The sequence below is a fragment of the Bison bison genome, unplaced genomic scaffold (genome assembly GCF_000754665.1).
Source record: "Bison bison bison isolate TAMUID 2011002044 unplaced genomic scaffold, Bison_UMD1.0 scf7180017864158, whole genome shotgun sequence".
NCBI classification, from domain to species: domain Eukaryota; kingdom Metazoa; phylum Chordata; class Mammalia; order Artiodactyla; family Bovidae; genus Bison; species Bison bison.
The window spans coordinates 982,011-1,003,668 of NW_011494730.1; the positions used below are offsets into that span (position 1 = coordinate 982,011).

Below are 21,658 nucleotides of genomic sequence, written 5' to 3' on the forward strand. Positions count from 1 at the left end.
TGAAAGATAAGAATTCCAGAACAATTTAACAGTTGAAACTATGTGAGTGGATAAACTGATTTATAAGTAAACATAAGAAAATACATTTTTTTAAAAAGTGAAAGGGGCTTTCCTGGTGGCTGAGCGGTAAGGAATCTGCCTGCCAGTGCAGGAGACGTGGGTTTGATCCCTGGTCTGGAAGGATCCTACGTTCTGCGGAGCAAGCAAGCCCGTGAGCCCCAACTACTGAGCCTGCGCTCTAGAGCCCATGCCCTGCAACAAGAGAAGCCTCTGCAGTAAGAAGACCGCACGCCAAGTAGAGAGTAGCTCCCTCTTGCCGTAACTAGAGAAGAGCCCACCTAGCAACGAAGACCCAGCACGGTTGAAAATAAATAAATTTTTTTTTATAAAGAGGAAATATGACAAATAAGAACTAAGGGAATCTATTGACAGTAGACCTGCCTTGAAAGAAATGATAAAAGTATGTTTTCTAGAGAGAAGGAAAATTATATAGGTTGGAAGTCCAGACCTATACATACAAAAAAAGGTCAGAGAAGGAATAAATAAAAAATAAAATCTTTTATATTCTTATTCCTAACTGAACTAATAGATAGCGGTTCAAAATAATAATAGCAACAATGTATTATATGGAAATGAATGACAGCAATACTGGAAGGGACAGGAGGGAGAAATTGGGAATATTGATACTCTATTATAAGGTATCTACACTATCTGTGAAGTAGTACGGAATTATTGAAAGCAAACTTAGATTACTAGTAAATGTATACTGCAAACTTTAGGGAAACCACTAACATTTTTCAAAAAAGGATAATTCATAGAAGAGAGAAAATAGAATAATAGAAAATGCTCGTTTAAAACCATAAAAGGGAGAAAAAAGGGAGAAGAGTTTAAAAAAAAAAAAAAAAAACAAACTAAGACACAAACTACATGTTGCCTGCGTGGTCAGTCATTTCAGTCGTGTCCAACTCTTTGTGACCCCATGGACTATAGCCCGCCAGGCTCCTCTGTCCATGGGGTTTCCCAGGCAAGAATACTGGAGTGGGTTGCCATGCCCTCCTTCAGGTGATCTTTCCAACTCAGGGATGAAACCAAGGTTTCCCACATTGTACGTGGATGGTATCAGGGGTATTACCCTACTGTCATGGAAAAGTGGGGTGTCCTCATGGTTATGGCTAAAGAGTAGCAGAAATGTCTGCTCTAGTAGGCAGAGATCCAGTTTGTGATCTCTTTTACGTGGAGTGTTACATGGAATGTACTAGAAAAAAACTAAGCAGATAGCAGGATTTGTGAGTCATCCCAACACACACAGGTTAAACCTATGGTCAGCCAGGTTCAATATTTGAAAATCAATTAAAGTAACTGATCCCATTTATATGCAACCAGTCAATCCTAAAGGAAATCAACCCTGACTATTCATTGGAAGGAATGACGCTGAAGCTCCAATACTTTGGCCACCTGATTCGAAGGGCCAACTCATTGGAAAAGACCATGATGCTAGGAAAAGATTGAAGGCAGGAGAAGAAGTCGACAGAGGACAAGATGTTTGGATGGCATCACCAACTCAATGGACATGAGTTTGAGCAAGCTCCAGGAGATGGTGAAGGATAGGGGAGTCTGGCATGCTGCAATCCATGGGGTCCCAAAGAGTCGGACACAACTGAATGACTGAACAAACAGACTGATCATATTAAGAGAAAAAATTGAAAAATCACATGATCATATCAAAACATGTAGAAAAAAATCCATCATCCATTCATAATACAAACTCTCAGCAAACTAGGGTTAGAGGGGAACGTCCTTAACTTCATAAAAAAACAACTAGAAGGTTTACAGCTTTCATGTTTATTGCTGAGAAACTAGATGTTTCCCCCCTAAAGTCAGGAACAATGTAAGGATGTCTCATCTCACCACTGCTATTCAACATCATACTGGAAGTCCAAGCTAATGCAAGGAAAAGGATATAAAAGTACACAGACTGGGAAGGAAAAAATAAAACTGCCTTTGTTCATAGAGAACATGACTGTCTATGCAGAAAACCCCCCAAATTGACAAAAGCTTCTTGGAACAAGTAAGTGACTTAGCAAGGTTATAGGATACAAAGTGAATATACAAAAAATCAACTGCTTTCCTAAGTACTAAAAATGAAAAACTAAAATTTAAAATTTAAAGTGCAATAACCATTTATACTAGCAACAAAACAAAAAATATATACTTCAATATAAATCTAAATGAGGAAAACTATAAAACTCTGATAAAAGAAATCAAAGAAGCTTTGAACAGAGATATTTCTTGTTAAAAAATAGAAGATATCAATTCTTTTTTTAGAAGATATCAATTCTAAGATGTCAATTCTTCCCAGTTTGATCTACAGACTCAATGTAATCCCAGTAAGTCTCAGCAAGTTACTTCGTGATTACTGACAAACTGATTCTAAAGTGTATAGAGAGGCAAAAGACTTATTAGCTAATACAACAGGGAAGAAGAATACAGTCAGAGAACTGACATTACCTGACTTCAAGGCTTAACAAAACAGAGCCCAGAAACAGACTCACACAAATACAGTCAATCTTTGACAAAGCAGCAAAAACAATTTAATGGAGAAAGATAATCTTTCCAACAAATGGTGCTGAAAACCACTGGAATCCACGTGCAAAAAGAAAAAAAAAAATCTAGATATGACCTTATACCTTTCATAAAAATTAAGTAAAAATAGATTATAAAAAAGAAAACTATAAAACTTTATGTAAAAAAGAAAATGTATGTATGTATCTATATGTAAAAAAGAAAACTATAAAACTGCTAAAAGATTATACAAAGTAAAACTTAGAATATAGCACCAAAAATGATATGTGAAAGAATATACTGATGACATTATTTAAATTTGGACTTCATTAAAATTTTAAACTTGTGCTTTATGAAAGACACGCTTAAGAGAAGACAAGCCAGAGCCTGGGAGAAAATATTTGCCAAGTAGGTATCTGATAAAGAACTTGTATCCAAACATACAAAGAACTCTTAAAACCAAAACAATAAGAGAACAAACATATCAATTAAAAAATGAGTAGAAGACTGGAATAGACATTTCATCAAAGATATACAGATGGCAAAGAAGCACATGAAAAGGTGCTCTCTCTCTCTCTCTCTCTCTATATATATATATACACACACACACACGTATTTTGGCCATGCCACACATGTGTAGTATCTTAGTTCCCTGACCAGAGACTGAACTCATGCCCCCTGCAGAAGTGCAGAATGTTAACCAATGGTCTGCCAGGAAGTCCTGGTGCTCAATAATATGTGTTATTGTCGTTGTTCAGTTGCTAAGTCGTGTCTGAGGTTGTTGATATTTCTCCCAGCAATCTTGATTCCATCTTGTGAGTCATCCAGCCCGGCATTCTACATGATGTACTCTGCATATAAGTTAAATACGCAGGGTGACAGTATACAGCCTGGACATACTCCCTTCCCAATCGGGAAACAGTCCGTTGTTCCATGTCCAGTTCTGTTTCTTCTTGTCCTACATACAGGTTTCTCAGGAGACAGGTAAGGTGATCTGGTATTCCCATCTCTTGAAGAATTTTCCATAGTTTGCTGTGATCCACATAGTCAAAGGCTTTTGGGTAGTCAATGAAGCAGGAGTAGCTGTTTTTCTGGAATTCCCTTGCTTTTTCTACGATCCAACGGATGTTGGCAATTTGATCTCTGGCTCCTCTGCCTTTTCTAAATCCATCTTGTACATCAGGAAGTTCTCAGTTCACATACTGTTGAAGCCTTGCTGGAAAGATTTTGAGCATTACCTTGCTAGCATGTGAAATGAGCACAACTGAACGTGTTCAAGTATATATTATTAACAAACTTCAAAGTAAAATGACAAGATTACTACTACATACCTATTAGAATTGCTAAAATCCAAAAAACTGTCAGATACTGAATGTTGAATGAATAGGCACTCTCATTAACTGCTGATGGGAAAATAAAATGGTACATCACTTTGGAAGACAATTTGACAGTCTTATTGTTGTTCAGTCACTAAGTCGTGTCTGACCCTTTGCAAGCCTATGGACTGCAGTAACACCAGGCCTCCCTGTCCCTCACTACCTACTGAAGTTTGCCCAAGTTCATGTCTATTGAGTCAGTGATGCTATCCAACTTCTGCCACCCTCTTCTTTTTGCCTTCAACCTTTCTTAACATCAGGGTCTTTCCCAATGATTTGGCTGTTGTATCAGGTAGCCGAAGTATTGGAGTTTCAGCTTCAGCATCAGTCCTTCCAATGAATATTCAGGGTTGATTTCCTTTAGGATTAACTGGTTTGATCTCTGTGCTGTCCAAGGGACCCTCAAAGACTCTTCTCCAGCATCACAATTCAAAAGCATCAATTCTTCAGCACTCAGCCTTCTTTATGGTCCAACTTTCACATCTGTACGTGACTACTGGAAAAACCACAGCTTTGACTACATGGACCTTTATTGGCAATGATGGCTCTGCTTTTATTAATAAGCTGTCTAGGTTTGTCATAGCTTTCCTTCCAAGTGTCTTCTAATTTCATGGCTGCAGTTGCCATCTGCAGTGATTTTGGGGCCCAAGAAGAGAAAATCTGTCACTGCTTCCACTTTTCCCCATCTATTTGCCATGAAGTGATGGGACTGGATGCCATGATCTTAGTTTTCTGAATGTTGAGTTTTAAGCCAGATTTTTCACTCTCTTCTTTCTCTTCAAGAGGTAATTTAGTTCCTCTTTGCTTTCTGCCATTAGAGGGTAACATCTGCATATCTGAGGTTGTTGGTATTTCTCGTGGCAATCTTGATTACAGCTTGTAACTCATCCAGCCCAGCATTTTTCATGATGTACTCTGTATATAAGTTAAATAAACAGGGTGACAATATATAGCCTTGCTGTACTCCTTTTCAAGTTTTGAACCAGTCAATCAGTCAGTTGTTACATGTAAGGTTCTAATTGCTGTTTCTTGACTCGAATACAGGTTTCTCAAGAGGTAAGATGGTCTGGTATTTCCATCTCTCTAAGAATTTTCCACAGGTCGTTGTGATCCACACAGTCAAAGGCTTTGGCATAGTCAATGAAGCAGAAGTAGATGTTTTTCCAGAATTCCCTTGCTTTCTCTATGATCCAGTGAATGTTGGCAATTTGACTTCTGGTTCCTCTGCCTTTTCTAAACTCAGCTTGTATATCTGGAAGTTCTTGATTCGAGTACTGCTGAAGTTTAGCTTGAAGGATTTTGAGCATAACCCTACTAGCATGGGAAGTGAGTACAACTGTCTGGTAGTGTGAACATTCTTTAACACTGTCCTTCTTTGGGACTGGGATGAAAATTGACCTTTTCCAGTCCTGTTGCCACTACTGGGTTTTCCAAATTTGCTGACATACTGGGTGCAGTACTTTAACAGCATCATCTTTTAGGATTTTAAATAGCTCAACTAGCTTTGTTGGTAGTAATGCTTCCTAAGGCCCGCTTGACTTCACACTCCAGAATGTCTGGCTCTAGGTAAGTGACCACAGCATTGTGGTTATACCGGTCAGTAAGACCTTTTTTATATAGGTCTTCTGTGTATTCTTGCCACCTCTTTTGCCTCTGTTAGGTCTTTACCGTTTCTGTTCTTGGCAGTCCTATCATTTGATAAAGCAATTGTGTTCCTGCTTATTTACTAAATTGAGTTAGAAACTTCTGTCCACACAAAAACCTCATGTGAATGTTTGTAGCAGCATTATTCATAATTGCCAAAGCCTGTTAAGAAATCAAGATATCCTCCAGTAAGTAAATGTAGAACAAACTGTAGTACTCACACAATGTAATATTCAACATTAAAAAGAAATGACTTATAAGCCACAAAAAGACAAGACAGAATCTTAAATATTGCTAACTGAAAGAAGCCAGTTCAGAAAAGGTTACATACCGTGTAATTCCAACTATACAACATTTTAGAAAAGGCAAAACTATAGAGACTTAAAAAGACCAGTGATTGCCAGGGGATTGAGGAGACTGAGGGAGAGATGAGTAAGCAGAGCACAGGAGATTTTTAGAATAGTGAAATTATTCTTTGATACTGTCATAGTAGATAATGACATTATGCATTTGTCAAAACTCACAGACCTGTACAAAGAGTAAACTTTAATGTAAACTGCAGATAATATGTAATAATAATTTATCAATACTGGTTCATTAAATGTACCACTCTAAGATGTTAAAAATAGGGAAAGCTGTGTACAGGGGAAAGAAGGTATATAAGCACTTTCTATATTATCTGCTGAATTTTTCTGTAAATCTAAAACTGTTCTAAAAAGTAAAACCTATTAGTTAGAAAAATCACTCACTGAATCCACTGAGTGAAGCAGTGTAGAAAGTGCACTGAAAGTGAACTAAAGAGAATGCAGGCAAGAAGATCAGTGTGGAGGCTATGACAATATCAACTTTCTCTCCCAGCAACAGTGTATGACAGTGTATACTTACTCACATCTTTGTCAAAAGTTGCTATCATTGTTGGTGAAAAATAATTTATTCAAATTCACATGTCTTTAATGTCTAATGAGGCCCAGCATCTTTTCATAGATAACTGACCATTTGTACTTCTTTTGTGTCCTTTGTCTTTTTCAGTTATTTGTTCTTTCCTTGATTTACAAAGTCTTTAACACCTTCTGTATTTTTTTCTTTTTCTTTTATTTTTTAAATTATGAAACCATGATAGCACATTTACAGGAGAGTTGGGAAATACAGATCAAAGCTACACATATAGTTCCACTATATATTACAATTGTTTTTCTAAGTAGGAAAATTCATATTGATGTATGGCAAAACCAATACAATATTATAAAGTAATTAGCCTCCAATTAAAATAAATAAATTTATATTAAAAATAAATAAATATTCTCCTGATTTGAGAATGTCAATATAAAATTTGTCAACTAAAAGTTCTTCCTATTAAACATTTAAGAAAGCAAAAAAAAAAAAGATTTTTAGTTGGAGTTTCAATATCAAACTTTCAAAATTTAACAGAATGAATATACAGAAAAGTAAAAGGATACAGTAGACCTGAAAAGCACCATGATCCAATTGAACACAATGAAGATTTATACAATCTTCACACAACAGTAGGGTATAAATTCTATTCAAGTTCCCGTAGACTATAAACTAGCAGACACTGGAACATATCCGGGCACACAAAACAAGGTAATACTTTCTGTATTTTATCACAACGTAAAAAATATCTTTTGACTTTTATAACCATCATTTTTAATCACTACATATTATCTCACCACCAAAAACTTACTATTTAAAACCAGTTCTTAGTAGTTGTTTAATGTCACAGATATCATTATGAAAATTTTGTGCACAGAGTTTTTTTATATTATGAATTCTTTCCTTTGAACATATTTTTGGAATAAGAAATACTTAAGTTGTGACTGAAAACACATTTTTATACTTTCGATGAAAGGATATTATCAATTTGTACTGTTATCAGCAATATGTTAAATACTAGATTCACTGCATACTCACAATCACTAGGTATTACAGTATTTAAATATATTTGCTAATTTAGTAGCATAAAAATGTCCTTTTATCAATTTGTACTTTTCTTTATTTCTTTATTGGTGTAAACCAACATATTCTCAAATATTTACTTGTTTTTTCTTGAGAAATTTTGATTTTCTTCATTTATTAATCTAGGAGAACATAAAAATTTTTTCCTTTGACTACAATAACAGATCCATATGAATACTTTAATAATAAACTATAGCCTTTTGTTGTTTCAATTTGCTGCAAATATTTTTGATGTTCTATGGTTTCCTTTTAATTTTAGTTATACATTTGTGATAGAAAATTTAATTTTTAGGCAAATAAATTTTCTTATGTCAATTCTATTATCCTAAGCTTAAATGATTATAGTCCATTCAGTAATTTGAAAATTATATTTTCTTTGTGTTTTTCCATGTTTAAATGATTTATTTTTAACTTATTACGCTCATAAACTTTAGCTTGTTTACACTCATAATAGCTAACATTTACTGAGCATTCACTATATCACAGGTGCTGTCATAAACCTGTTTACATAAAAGTGTTTGTGATCCCATGGACTGTAGCCCACCAGGCTCTTCTATCCATGAAATTCTCCAGGCAAAAATACTAGACTGGGTAGCCATTCACTTCTCCAGGGGATCTTCCTGACCCAGGGATGGAACCTGGGTCTCTTGCACTACAGGTAGATTTTTAATTCTATTTTAGCCACCAGGGAAGCCCTGTTTACATATGTAAATTTATTTAAACTTTACAATTACCTTCCCTTGTAGCTCACTCGGTAAAGAATCTGCCTGCAGTGCAGGAGACCTGGGTTCAATCCCTGGGTTGGGAAGATCCCCTAGAGAAGGAAATGGCAACCCACTCCAGTATCATTACCTGGAAAATCTCATAGACAGGGGAGCCTGGTGAGCTGCAGTCCATGGGGTTGCAAAGAGTCGGGCACGACTGAGTGACTAACACTTACAAATTAAATATTTGTAGTACCCCAATTTCACAGATGAGGAAACCCAGGCTTTGTGTAGTTAAGTAATTCAGGTAGTATCACACAAGTAGCATACCTGGCAATACCTGGGTATTAAGCAGCAGAGTCTGACTCTAGAGCCTGTGCTTTTAACATACATTATACTGATACTCAAGTTATTTCAATGACACTTTTAATAAACAATTCTCTTAATCATTGTTTTGTAATGCCTCCTTCACTGAAATTCTTTTCATAGAGTCTTGGACTATTTAGTTTGCTCTCATGATTTCTCTTTTTATAGTAACAATACATGGTTTTAAAGACTATAGTTATAAAATGTATTTTTATGTTTGAAAGTTTTAGGATATGTGTTAGTATAATTTTAAAAGGAATTTTTTTTTTTTTGGCAAGCAGGATCTTAGATCTCTGACTAGGGATCAGACCCATGTCCCCTGCCTTGGGAGCTTGAAGTTTTAACCACTGGATTGCCAGGAAAGTCCCTGAAAGGAATAGAAAGTACCTGAGGAAAAATGCAATCTTAATACGGTATCTTTACCATACACTGGTGTCTTCCCGGGCAGGATAACGATAATGAGCTGCAGCCCTGAGTAGGTGTTCTTGAGATGCCGGAACATGGGCTCCACGCTGTCTGCCCCCTGTGCGTATTTGCAGAAGCAAGGCTGGCCCTGGATGGGCATCCCTGCGTCCTTGGAAATCTTCCGCAGCTGGTCCGTGAAACCCCTGGAAGGAGAAATCACTAAAAATAAAGCTTTTGTCTAGTTATCAACATCTAAAAAGTAGTAATGCAAAGTTTGGGAAGGGAATGGAAAACAAAGCAAAGATCTGTGTGCTCCATATAGCAAGAGGTCACCAGAGTAGTGAGGTGAAAGGCCAACAACTGGTCAGTAGTCTATTTTGCAAACTAAGAACACTACTGTACGGTTATGTGGCATTTTGTAGTTTACAAAGGATATCAGTAATAGAGTGTGCTGGTTAAGAGCTCAGCTCTAGAATTAGCATGATGGGTTCCAGTTCTGTTACTTGCTAGCTATAGAATTTTAGGCAAATTTTTTTCAGTTTCTCTCGTCTGTAAAATGACTACTTCCAATTTAGAGTTGGTGTGAAGATTAAATGAGATAATACACATTAGGCACTTAGTGTACTGCCCAAGACCTGGTGTAAAAGCTTGATATATTTAAGCTATTATACATTTTCTAATTTGATCCTGACAAGATTTATAAAAAGGGGGTAGGTGTTATCACCATTTTACAGATCTGGAAATAGCTTCAGGGACATTAAGTATTAGATCAAGGTCAAATGCCTGGATAAGTGGCAAGACCCAGAACTATGACCTAATTCAGAATTTCTTTCTACAGTAATACCTATTTGAAACTAGGATAGCAGGAAAGATTCTGTCCTCAGAAAAGATTTAGGAAAAAGAAAACATTATAAAAAAAAGAGGTAGACAGCACTTTAATAATTCTGCACTTAGCCTAGGATAAATAAGTAATAATGTTGAGGTTTAACAATCACTTTACTTGTTTTTAAAACAAATACATCCCTAAGTCAAGGATCTGAATGGTCTTTGCTCAAAAACTCTGATTCCCTCAGGACAGAGATGAAGTTTGTAGGAATTCCCTCCTCCTCCTTTTCCTTATTAGTATCTAATTCAAGAAAGTATGAAGTTGAATATTTTCAGTTAGCCTGAACAAGAGCCGTAAGCCCAATGATTATGAGACTTCTATCAAGCCATGAATAACAAATGTAAAATGAAAAGAGTACCTCAAAGCTTGAAAAACAATTGGAGGTGTTTTCTTTGGTCTCTGGAGGTCAAGAAAAATAATCGCAGCATTGTACTTAACTGAGCTCCAGACATTTTACTTGAAAGTCAGAGGATAACAAGTTCGGAGAGAAAAAATATACTAAGTGAACCTCAAGACATACATTTAGAGATGTGGAGCCAATAAAAAGGAGGTGGCACTAGTGGTAAAGAACCTGCCTGCCAACGCAGGAGACGTAAGAGTTGCAGGTTTCATCTCTGGGTCGGGAAGCTCCCCAGGAGAAAGGCATGGCAACCTACTCCAGTATTCTTGCCTGGAGAATCCCATGGACAGAGGAGCCTGATGAGTTATAGTCCATAGAGTTGCCAAGAGTTGGACATGGCTTAGCATGCACACATCCATGAACAGAATTAAATAGGAAAAAAAAAAGTTTTTCACATGAGGGAGGCAAAACAAATTCTGAATTGATCCTGGGGTAAACTGATCTCTACGTCACTCAAGAACTATTCATTACGGGCATATAGGGTCTGTTAGTGGACTTACATCAGACAATAATAATTTTTCTTAGGATTAGATTCTAGAGAGGAGATAACTTTACACAAATATTATAACTTTATTTTATACAGGCAGTGACAAGTACAAATGGAGAAGATACTGACAAACTACTAAGTTTACTATTATGGATTATTTCCAGCATCACAAATTACAGAAGACTGAGTGTCATTTAGAAGTGTAGACACAGAATGGAGGCATCTTAGTAAAGAGCTGCATGAGTGTAAATGGAAAAGAACACCAGAGAGTTTGAGGGCATACAGTGTTCAGTTTCTTTGTCCAAAATATATGAACATGGAGAAAGGGTTTAAAGAGGCAAATGAAAAACTTTAAAAATGTTATTCTTTGTTAATCAGAAGCCTGAAGTTTTAGAATGGAGCTAATCACAAGAGGAGTTGGTACTCTTTTCACTATAGCACAACTCCTCAAACAAGAGTAACAGCAGAAGCCCTCAAGAGGGCCACAGCCCCAAAGATTGGTGTTCCAAAGGAGAGGAGACAAAGGAGAAAGGAAACCAAAGTGATGAAAAAACCAGGAAGGCAAGAATGGAGAGACTGTCAGTAAGGCAGTCAATTGTATCTAATGCTGCACAACTATTGAAAAAATAATGAGTCAGAATCAGTTCAGATGCTCAGTCACGTCCGACTCTTTGCAACCCCATGGACTGCAGCACACCAGGCTTCCCTATTCATCATCAACTCCCAGAGACTACTCAAACCCATGTCCATCGAGTCGGTGATGCCATCCAACCATCTCATTCTCTGTCGTCTCCTTCTCCTCCTGTCTTCAATCTTTCCCAGCATCAGGATCTTTTCAAATGAGTCAGTTCTTCACATCAGGTGGCCAAAGTATTGGAGTTTCAGCTTCAGCATTAGTCCTTCTAATGAATATTCAGGACTGATTTCCTTTAGGATGGACTGGTTGGATCTCTTTGGAGTCCAAGGGACTCTCAAGAGTCTTCTCCAACACCATAGTTTAAAAGCATCAATACTTCGGTGCTCAGCCTTCTTTACAGTCCAACTCTCACGTCCATACATGACTACCGGAAAAACCATAGCCTTGACTAGAAGGACCTTTGTGGGCAAAGTAATGTCTCTGCTTTTCAATATGCTGTCTAGGTTGGTCATAAATTTTCTTCCAAGGAGCAAGCATGTTTTAATTTCATGGCTGCAGTTACCATCTGCAGAGATTTTGGAGCCCCCCAAAATCAAATCTCTCATTGTTTCCATTGTTTCCCCATCTATTTGCCATGAAGTGATGGGACCAGATGCTATGATTTTAGTTTTCTGAATGTTGAGTTTTAAGCCAACTTTTTCACTCCACTCTCACTTTCACCAAGAGGCTCTTTAGTTCTTTTTTGCTTTCTGCCGTAAGGGTGGTGGCATCTGCATATTTGAGATTATTGATATTTCTCCTGGCAATCTTGATTCTGGCTTGTGCTTCATTCATTCCAACCTTTGGCATGATGTACTCTGCATACAAGTTAAATAAGCAGGGTAACAATATACAGCCTTGACGTACTCCTTTCCCGATTTGGAACCAGTCTGTTGTTCCATGTCCGGTTCTAACTGTTGCTTCTTGACTTGCATACATATTTCTCAGGAGGCAAGGTCAGGTGGTCTGGTATTCCCATCGCTTGAAGAGTTTTCCAGAGTTTGTTGTGATCCACACAGTCAAAGTCTTTGGCATAATCAATAAAGCAGAAATAGATGTTTTCTGGAATTCTCTTGCTTTTTTTAATGATCCAGTGGATGTTAGCAGTTTGATCTCTGATTCCTCTGCTTTTTCTAAATCCGGCTTGAACATCTGGAAATTCATGGTTCATGTACTGTTGAAGCCTGGCATGGAAAATTTTGAGCATTACTTTGTTAGCGTGTGAGATGAGTGCAATTGTGCGGTAGTTTGAGCATTCTTTGGCATTGCCTTTCTTTGGGATTGGAATGAAAACTGACCTTTTCCAGTCCTGTGGCCACTGCTGAGTTTTCCAAATTTGCAGGCATATTGAGTGCAGCACTTTCAAAGCATCATCTTTTAGGATTTGAAATAGCTCAACTGGAATTCCATCACCTCCACTAGCTTTGTTCGTAGTGATGCTTCCTAAAGCCCACTTGACTTCACATTCCAGGATGTATGGCTCTAGGTGAGTGATCATACCATCATGGTTATCTGGGTCATGAAGTTCTTTTTTGTATAGTTCTTCTGTGTATTCTTATCACCTCTTCTTACTATCTTCTGCTTCTATTAGGTCCATACTATTTCTGTCCTTTATTGTGCCCATCTTTGCATTTTCCCTTGGTATCTCTAATTTTCTTGAAGAGATCTCTAGTCTTTCCCATTCTATTGTTTTCCTCTATTTCTTCACAGTGATCACTGAGGAAGGCTTTCTTATCTCTCCTTGCTATTCTTTGGAACTCTGCATTAAAATGGGTATATCTTTCCTTTTCTTCTTTGCCTTTAGTTTCTCTTCTTTTCTCAGCTATTGAGAATAGACCATTAGAACTGATAATCACAAAGATACTTTTGTGGTTGAAATTGATTCCAGGAATCAATTTTGGTAGAGCACTAAAACTTCAAGGAAGGAGACTGAATGGAAGCCTGGAATCCTGAGAGAGTGTCAAGGTAAAATGAAGATTTGTTTTAAACAGAAGATTGTTGAGGGAAAGAATCTGGAGAAGACGAAAAGTAGTGGAGATGGAGGCCAAATTTTGGAAAGTGAAAATGAGAAGTTAAATGACTCTTTCAAGGAACTCAATTGAGAAATAAGGATGTTATTTAACTTTCATTCAGTAAATAAGTACTATTATCTCTATTTTTAAAAGGTAAAAACTGAAGCATAATAAGATCAAATAAATTGTTCATGGTAATAAAGTTAGGAAGTGGCAAACCTGGGAATTAAATCTAAACTATTTGCCATCAAAAGTCAATGGTACTCCTGCTATACCATATAAGCTAGTCTATTAGAATGCCTATAAGAATCAATCAGTGACTTGGATATGACCAAAAAATTCAGAATCTTCATCAAAGTACTGAGAAGAAACATTTTTAAAGGTTCATTGATTAAATATACTTCATATTGAGGCAATGTTGGTTAGAACATTAGCTGAATAATTTAAAATTGAAACACAAAATGGTCCCAAAGTGAAACTAATGACAAGCCTTACTTCAATATTTCTTCTCTACACTGCCTCTGTGTGGCAAAACAAGCTATAGCCCACATTTTGATTTCAACTCCTGTGTGGAACTGTTTCCCTCGCATGTCCCATACTCCGTGGCTTGGTGTTGCTACAGTCCGGTTCTACAGAGAAAGAGAAATAATAAGGCAAAAAAGAACAAACATTTAATATATAACTTATTTGAATGAGCTAAAAATAAGCATTTCAAATTGCTGGAATAGGCTTTTCTAAATCAATATTTTATATTTTTATCACAGAAAAACAAAAGTTCCATTAAGTTCAAGCAAAGACACTCAACTTGAAACAAAAACACCGTTGGAATGAAAAATACTTTCTAAATTCTAGACTCAGCTAGGACGTCCTTCTCTCAAAACACAGAAACTGTATATTTATAATTTAAACATGATATCAAGAGGTTTTACCCGGCCTCCATACTGGAGCATAGGTGCTGGAAGTACGCGTCCGGTTACATGAGCCATTTCATCTCGAACTTTAAATTGAAACTCTTGAACAAATGGATCTGTTTCATAATTTGCACTTCTTACCTAACAACACAAAAGGTTTGTAGTTACTTTCAAAATTCCCCTAATTTCCCTTTAGAACCCTCTAATTTTTTTTCTTCACTGTGTCAATAATGTTTTATAATAGGTCTAGATGCTGCTGCTGCTAAGTCACTTCAGTCGTGTGCAACTCTGTGCGACCCCATAGACGGCAGCCCACTAGGCTCCCCCGGCCCTGGGATTCTCCAGGCAAGAACACTAGAGTGGGTTGCGATTTCCTTCTCCAATGCGTGAAAGTGAAGTTGCTCAGTCGTGTCGGACTCTTAGCGACCCCATGGACTGCAGCCTACCAGCCTCCTGCATCCATGGGATTTTCCAGGCAAGAGCACTGGAGTGGGTTGCCACTTCCTTCTCCAATAGGGCTAGATAATGGTACCCAAACTACAGAGCAGATTTTTAACCTGGGGACTACAGACCATAAGTGGACAGTAGGAAGTCTGTGAACTTCCTGTTCATTTATAGAATATTTAAATGTATTAGGTTGGATAATAAGAAATTTCAACTATTTATGACTCATGAAAATGGTAATTTTATATGGTTAAGCCTAATACATTTTGGGGAGGGTGGTCAAGAAATTGCAAGAGAAATACCTGACCTAAAAATGGTTAATTATTTCTAATCAGAGGATCTGGACATATAATATTGAAATCTTATGTAGAGCTTGATGCTGCTGCTGCTGCTAAGTCGCTTCAGTCATGTCCGACTCTGTGCGACCCCATAGACAGCAGCCCATTAGGCTCCTCTGTCCCTGGGACTCTCCAGGCAAGAATACTGGAGTGGGTTGCCATTTCCTTATCCAATGCATGAAAGTAAAAAGTGAAAGTGAAATTGCTCAGTCACGTCCGACTCTTAGCGACCCCATGGACTGCAGCCTACCAGGCTCCTCCGTCCATGGATTTTCCAGGCAAGTAGAGCTTGATAGCAAATATCAATAATCCTAAGCTTTTTTCCCTAATTGATAACAAGTTATATAAAATCTACTTGAATATTTTCCAATAAAACATAGCAGAAGATAAAATTTACTTAAGAGATATACTTGAGACAGACAAGAAAGCCACGATGAGATGCGTATTATAATTTTTACATAATATACCAATATATGCAAAGAATTTATTGTAATCTCAGAAGTGTAATTCATGTTTATAGTGTGCTATAATGTGTTTTTCAAAACATATTTTTTTAGTCTCAGGGTAAAGGTCATATAAGGTTACAAAAAGGGCAATGTTCAAGTCTTTGAGTAAAAATCTAGTAAAAACACTATATAAATTTACATATATAATCCCACAATAAGCAGGAAATGTTTTCTAAATTATGCACTAATGATTTTTTTCTTCAAGCTTAAATGCCATTAGTTTCTATAAGATTACAAAGAGTAACAACTATTCACCAAGACTTCCTTGGTGTGAAATGTTTTATGATTAATTTTTACAATAATCTTAATTATAAATAAGTCTTTTATACTTTTTATTTTACAGAGGATAAAACTAAAGCTTAGTAAAGTGAAATGATTGGTCTAAAACCATATAGCTAAGCAAGTGACATATAATCTGAAATCTGTACATTCTGATTTCTAGAGTTCCTACTCTCAGTCACTGTTCTAGCCTACCGGATGCTATAATTATAAATATAGTAAGGGACGGAGGAGCCTGGTGGGTTGCCGTCTATGGGGTCACACAGAGTCAGACACAACTGAAGCGACTTTGCAGCAGCAGCAGCAGCAACAGTAATTGTAAGTAAGTAAAGAAGTTAGACTTTGAACCTAGAGCTGTTAAGATTCCAAGTGCTAGCCTGGCGGGCTACAGTCCATGGGGTAGCAAAAAGTCAGGCACAACTAACTTTCAAAGATAAGATCCAGGTGCCTTTATTTTTCACTTTGCCCTAATTCCGTCAGTTTTATAATGTATTAATGTCTCTTTTCTCCCCATTTAGAATAAGAAGAGCTTAGACACCCTATAAGGCTGGAGCTGTCTTAAACTTCTTTATTCATCCTATAGTTACCAGTGTAGATACTGGGGCTAAGCAATCCTACTTTGTGTGTTAAGCTTCTCACTATTGCTAGTCATAAAACCTTGACTTTCCTTTCCTATTTTAGGTGGGAGGTGATAAAAGTCCAGTTCACTAAACTGAAGCATTAGTTCTGAGATTATCTGTTCTGAATCTAACTACAGAGCTTGGGGCTAAATTAGAAGGCTCTAACCTTTGTCAAGAAAATGTACTGGTCATAACAAACACCCTCTTCCAATAACACAAGAGAAGACTCTATACATGGACATCACCAGATGGTCAACACGGAAATCAGACTGATTATATTCTTTGCAGCCAAAGATGGAGAAGCTCTATACAGTCAGAAAAAACAAGACCAGGAGCTGACTGTGGCTCAGATCATGAACTCCTTATTGCCAAATTTAGACTTAAATTGAAGAAAGTAGGGAAAACCACTAGACCATTCAGGTATGACCTAAATCAAATCCCTTATGATCATACAGTGGAAGTGAGAAATAGATTTAAGGGCCTAGATCTGATTGATAGAGTGCCTGATGAACTATGGAATGAGGTTCGTGACATTGTATAGGAGACAGGGATCAAGACCATCCCCATGGAACAGAAATGCAAAAAAGCAAAATGGCTGTCTGGGGAGGCCTTACAAATAGCTGTGAAAAGAAGAGAAGTGAAAAGCAAAGGAGAAAAGGAAAGATATAAGCATCTGAATGCAGAGTTCCAAAGAATAGCAAGAAGAGATAAGAAAGCCTTCTTCAGTGATCAACGCAAAGAAATAGAGGAAAACAACAGAATGGGAAAGACGAGAGATCTCTTCAAGAAAATTAGAGATACCAAGGGAACATTTCATGCAAAGATGGGCTCGATAAAGGACAGAAATGGTATGGACCTAACAGAAGCAGAAGATATTAAGAAGAGAGGGCAAGAATACACAGAACTGTACAAAAAAGATCTTCACGACCCAGATAATCACGATGGTGTGATCACTCACCTAGAGCCAGACATCCTGGAATGTGAAGTCAAGTGGGCCTTAGAAAGCATCACTACGAACAAAGCTAGTGGAGGTGATGGAATTCCAGTTGAGCTATTCCAAATCCTGAAAGATGATGCTGTGAAAGTGCTACACTCAATATGCCAGCAAATTTGGAAAATTCAGCAGTGGCCACAGGACTGGAAAAGGTCAGTTTTCATTCCAATCCCAAAGAAAGGCAATGCCAAAGAATGCTCAAATTACCGCACAATTGCACTCATCTCACACACTAGTAAAGTAATGCTCAAAATTCTCCAAGCCAGGCTTCAGCAATACGTGAACCGTGAACTTCCTGATGTTCAAGCTGGTTTTAGAAAAGGCAGAGGAACCAGAAATCAAATTGCCAGCATCCGCGGGATCATGGAAAAAGCAAGAGAGTTCCAGAAAAACATCTATTTCTGCTTTATTGACTATGCCAAAGCCTTTGACTGTGTGGATCACAATAAACTGTGGAGAATTCTGAAAGAGATGGGAATACCAGACCACCTGATCTGCCTCTTGAGAAATTTGTATGCAGGTCAGGAAGCAACAGTTAGAACTGGACATGGAACAACAGACTGGTTCCAAATAGGAAAAGGAGTACGTCAAGGCTGTATATTGTCACTCTGCTTATTTAACTTATATACAGAGTACATCATGAGAAACGCTGGACTGGAAGAAACACAAGCTGGAATCAAGATTGCCGGGAGAAATATCAATCACCTCAGATATGCAGATGACACCACCCTTATGGCAGAAAGTGAAGAGGAACTCAAAAGCCTCTTGATGAAAGTGAAAGTGCAGAGTGAAAAAGTTGGTATAAAGCTCAACATTCAGAAAACGAAGATCATGGCATCTGGTCCCATCACTTCATGGGAAATAGATGGGGAAACAGTGGAAACAGTGTCAGACTTTATTTTTGGGGGCTCCAAAATTACTGCAGATGGTGACTGCAGCCATGAAATTAAAAGACGCTTACTCCTTGAAAGGAAAGTTATGACCAACCTAGACAGCATATTCAAAAGCAGAGACACTATGCCAACAAAGGTTCGTCTAGTCAAGGCTATGGTTTTTCCTGTGGTCATGTATGGATGTGAGAGTTGGACCGTGAAGAAGGCTGAGGGCCAAAGAATTGATGTTTTTGAACTGTGGTGTTGGAGAAGAGTCTTGCGAATCCCTTGGACTGCAAGGAGATCCAACCAGTCCATTCTGAAGGAGATCAGCCCTGGGTGTTCTTTGGAAGGAATGATGCTAAAGCTGAAACTCCAGTACTTTGGCCACCTCATGTGAAGAGTTGACTCACTGGAAAAGACTCTGATGCTGGGAGGGATTGGGGGCAGGAGGAGAAGGGGATGACAGAGGATGAGATGGCTGGATGGCATCACTGACTCGATGGACGTGAGTCTGGGTGAACTCCGGGAGTTGGTGATGGACAGGGAGGCCTGGCGTGCTGCGATTCATGGGGTCACAAAGAGTCAGACACGACTGGGCGACTGAAATGAACTGAACTGAACCTTCTTCATTTACCCCTAGGCTACTGCTAGAATACTTCCATAATCTCTTTTAATTCTGAGCCCATAAAATAATAATAAGACAGGAGTTGATATAGTGGACATTCTTCTTTAGTAGCTCACCCTAATATGTTTTTAATTTCTATTTCTGGGGTTAAGTACTAACCAATCTGCTAATTTCCTCTTGTCTATCTGGTGCAGATCTTGCTGTGGCTTTGATCATAGTGGAGGTTTGATTGTCCGTTAGCTTCTTGATACATCGTTGCCCTGCCACAATATTACAGACCTATAAATGGAAAAAAAGTTTTGTACTAGATATATGCATCTTTCTTAAAATTGAGTGCAATTAAATGTGATATTTTAAATTTTAATTTAACTTAAAATTTAAAATCTACTCCATTAAGCCACTTTTTTTTAGTATCATGTCAAGTAGAAAGGCAGTAAACAATAGTGCTTCACAGTATGATTATAATCAGGTACAATGTACACTGGATAAAAAGGCTGAAAGAAGTGTACCAAAATGCTAACAGCAGTTATGTTTAGAGGGGCAGAACTGTGGATGAATTTTTTTCCCGTATTATCTCATAATTGAAAATTCAGAATAAATAAGGAAATTTAAAGACAGTTCAATTTAAAAATAAATGTGAGAGTATAAAGTAAGTTACAGGTCCTTAAAAACCTTAACAGAATGATGAATAAGAGGATATTAATAAGCAGCCTAAACACATTACTTCTAGTGGCAGGTAGGTATGTTTCTGTTCCTGCCCCACTTGCAGACAGGGAAGGTGTGGGTACTTCAGCTGAAGAGTATACTTTTCTCTGAAATACTGTGCTACTGTTCTCTCCACAGTTTGGCCATTTTCTAACTGTAAAGGAAAGCTGGAAAAAAAAAAATTACACATTAACAACTCATCCCATTAGGAGCAAGCAAAAGTCCCAATCTACCAACTAGAGTAAGCTGCCTCACATCATCTCTGTTCTGACAAACACCAGCTTTTCTTACGTTTGATGACTGGCAGGCCTTCTTGTTACATTACAAACACGGTATTTCCGTCTCATTGTTCCACAATGAGTCACTTCAACCTTCAGACCTGTTCCCAACAAGAAAAACTGAGGTTACAGAACTGTCACAAGTGACATATTCATAACTCTAAAGTCTGCTCACCACTATAAAAACTCAAAATTCTAAACAGAAAATCTGTGAAATAGGTGATATGATTAACAAAGGATTATATATATATATAAAACATAGTTAATAATGGGTACAATCATGACAGACCTAACTCCAAACCATTTCCCTATTCTATCAAGCTATTAAAAACAGCATAAAATTTGCAAAGCCTTTAGATCAAGGGATAAAGTTCTTCATTAATTACAAAAAAAGTCCTGCTTATATTGCAGGGTTTTATGCTGGGAGAGGGAAGGAGCAATGGAAAGGAGTTACCATAACTCTCAAAACATTCTGTAACCTTCAAAGTATGTGATATCTCAACTCCCCAGGCATCACATACTGACTGAAGATCATAATTTCATAAAGTCCTTATGAAGAAAGTCTTCACAGATTTTTAAACCAGGAAAAAAAAAAAAAAAATCCCAGGCCCTTTTAACAGAAGTGGAGTGACAATTTTGTTAAAGGATAATATAGTGATACAGTTCTTTCACTACTGACCATTAGAAATCAGGGCAAAATATCGAATGTAACCAAACTAATTCCTACAGCAAGTAATCCAGACGTTCTTATGGAATCAATGACCCCTTTGAGAATGTGACAAAAGCAATAAATTCTCAGAAAAACGCAACATACACTTAATGCAGCATGTGAATTTAGATGTTACTGGATCCATGAGTCCATCTGTGGAGCTTAGGGGTTTGAGGATCCCAGGTCTGCTTTAGAAGGTGAAGCTGTGGGCTTTTAAACCATTGGCTGAAATTCTTTGGGATGAATTTTCCTAAGCAATGGTGTCCAAAAGGATGTTCTGAGATGATATGATTTCTACACCTGTACTAAAATCACTACTAGTAATGTTCCTGAACACATGAAATATAGCTACTGTGACTGAAAAATTTTTTTTCTTTTGTACCTCTGTATCCCATAGTGCAGATGTTCTCAACCTGAGGTGACTCTGACCTCCAGGGGAGATTTGGTAATGTCTGGAGACATTTTTGGGGGCTTCCCTGATTGTTAAAACTGGGGGTGCTATTGGCATCTAGTGGATGCTAGATTTAGGAATGGGTGGATCCAGGGATGCTGCTAAATTATATTGCAATGCACAGAACAGCACTACCTCCCATCCCCGACCACAACAAAGAATTATCCAGCCCAAAATATCAATAGTGCCAAGGTTGAGAAACCCTGCTACAGTATAACTTATTTTCCTATCTACTAACTGCAGAACCAAACACAAAGTTCAATCACAGTAGTATTTTCTTAGGACGTATCAGCACAAACTAAGACGCTACGTGGACACAGTGCCGCTATACCAGACTGGTACAAGGGTTTTTGACTCTTAACTGAGTCCGTGAGAAATAGTTTTTGTTAGTAACTATCTTTACAAAACTAAACTTTCAGGTCAATTAGAGC

General features: G+C 37.6%; 1 protein-coding gene across 4 annotated transcripts in view; it reads right to left on the reverse strand.

Moving 5' to 3' along the window:
* Positions 1-21,658, reverse strand: part of AGO3 (argonaute RISC catalytic component 3) — a 131,844-nt gene that overhangs the window by 30,141 nt on the left and 80,045 nt on the right. For all 4 annotated transcript variants that reach the window (XM_010841174.1, XM_010841175.1, XM_010841177.1 and 1 more), the window contains 6 exons: positions 20,081-20,168; positions 19,809-19,956; positions 19,244-19,363; positions 14,422-14,544; positions 13,988-14,121; positions 9,050-9,234 (listed from right to left, as the gene is read on the reverse strand). In XM_010841174.1, the coding sequence (XP_010839476.1) occupies positions 9,050-9,234; positions 13,988-14,121; positions 14,422-14,544; positions 19,244-19,363; positions 19,809-19,956; positions 20,081-20,168 (798 nt within the window). The remainder of the gene's footprint in view (positions 1-9,049; positions 9,235-13,987; positions 14,122-14,421; positions 14,545-19,243; positions 19,364-19,808; positions 19,957-20,080; positions 20,169-21,658) is intronic.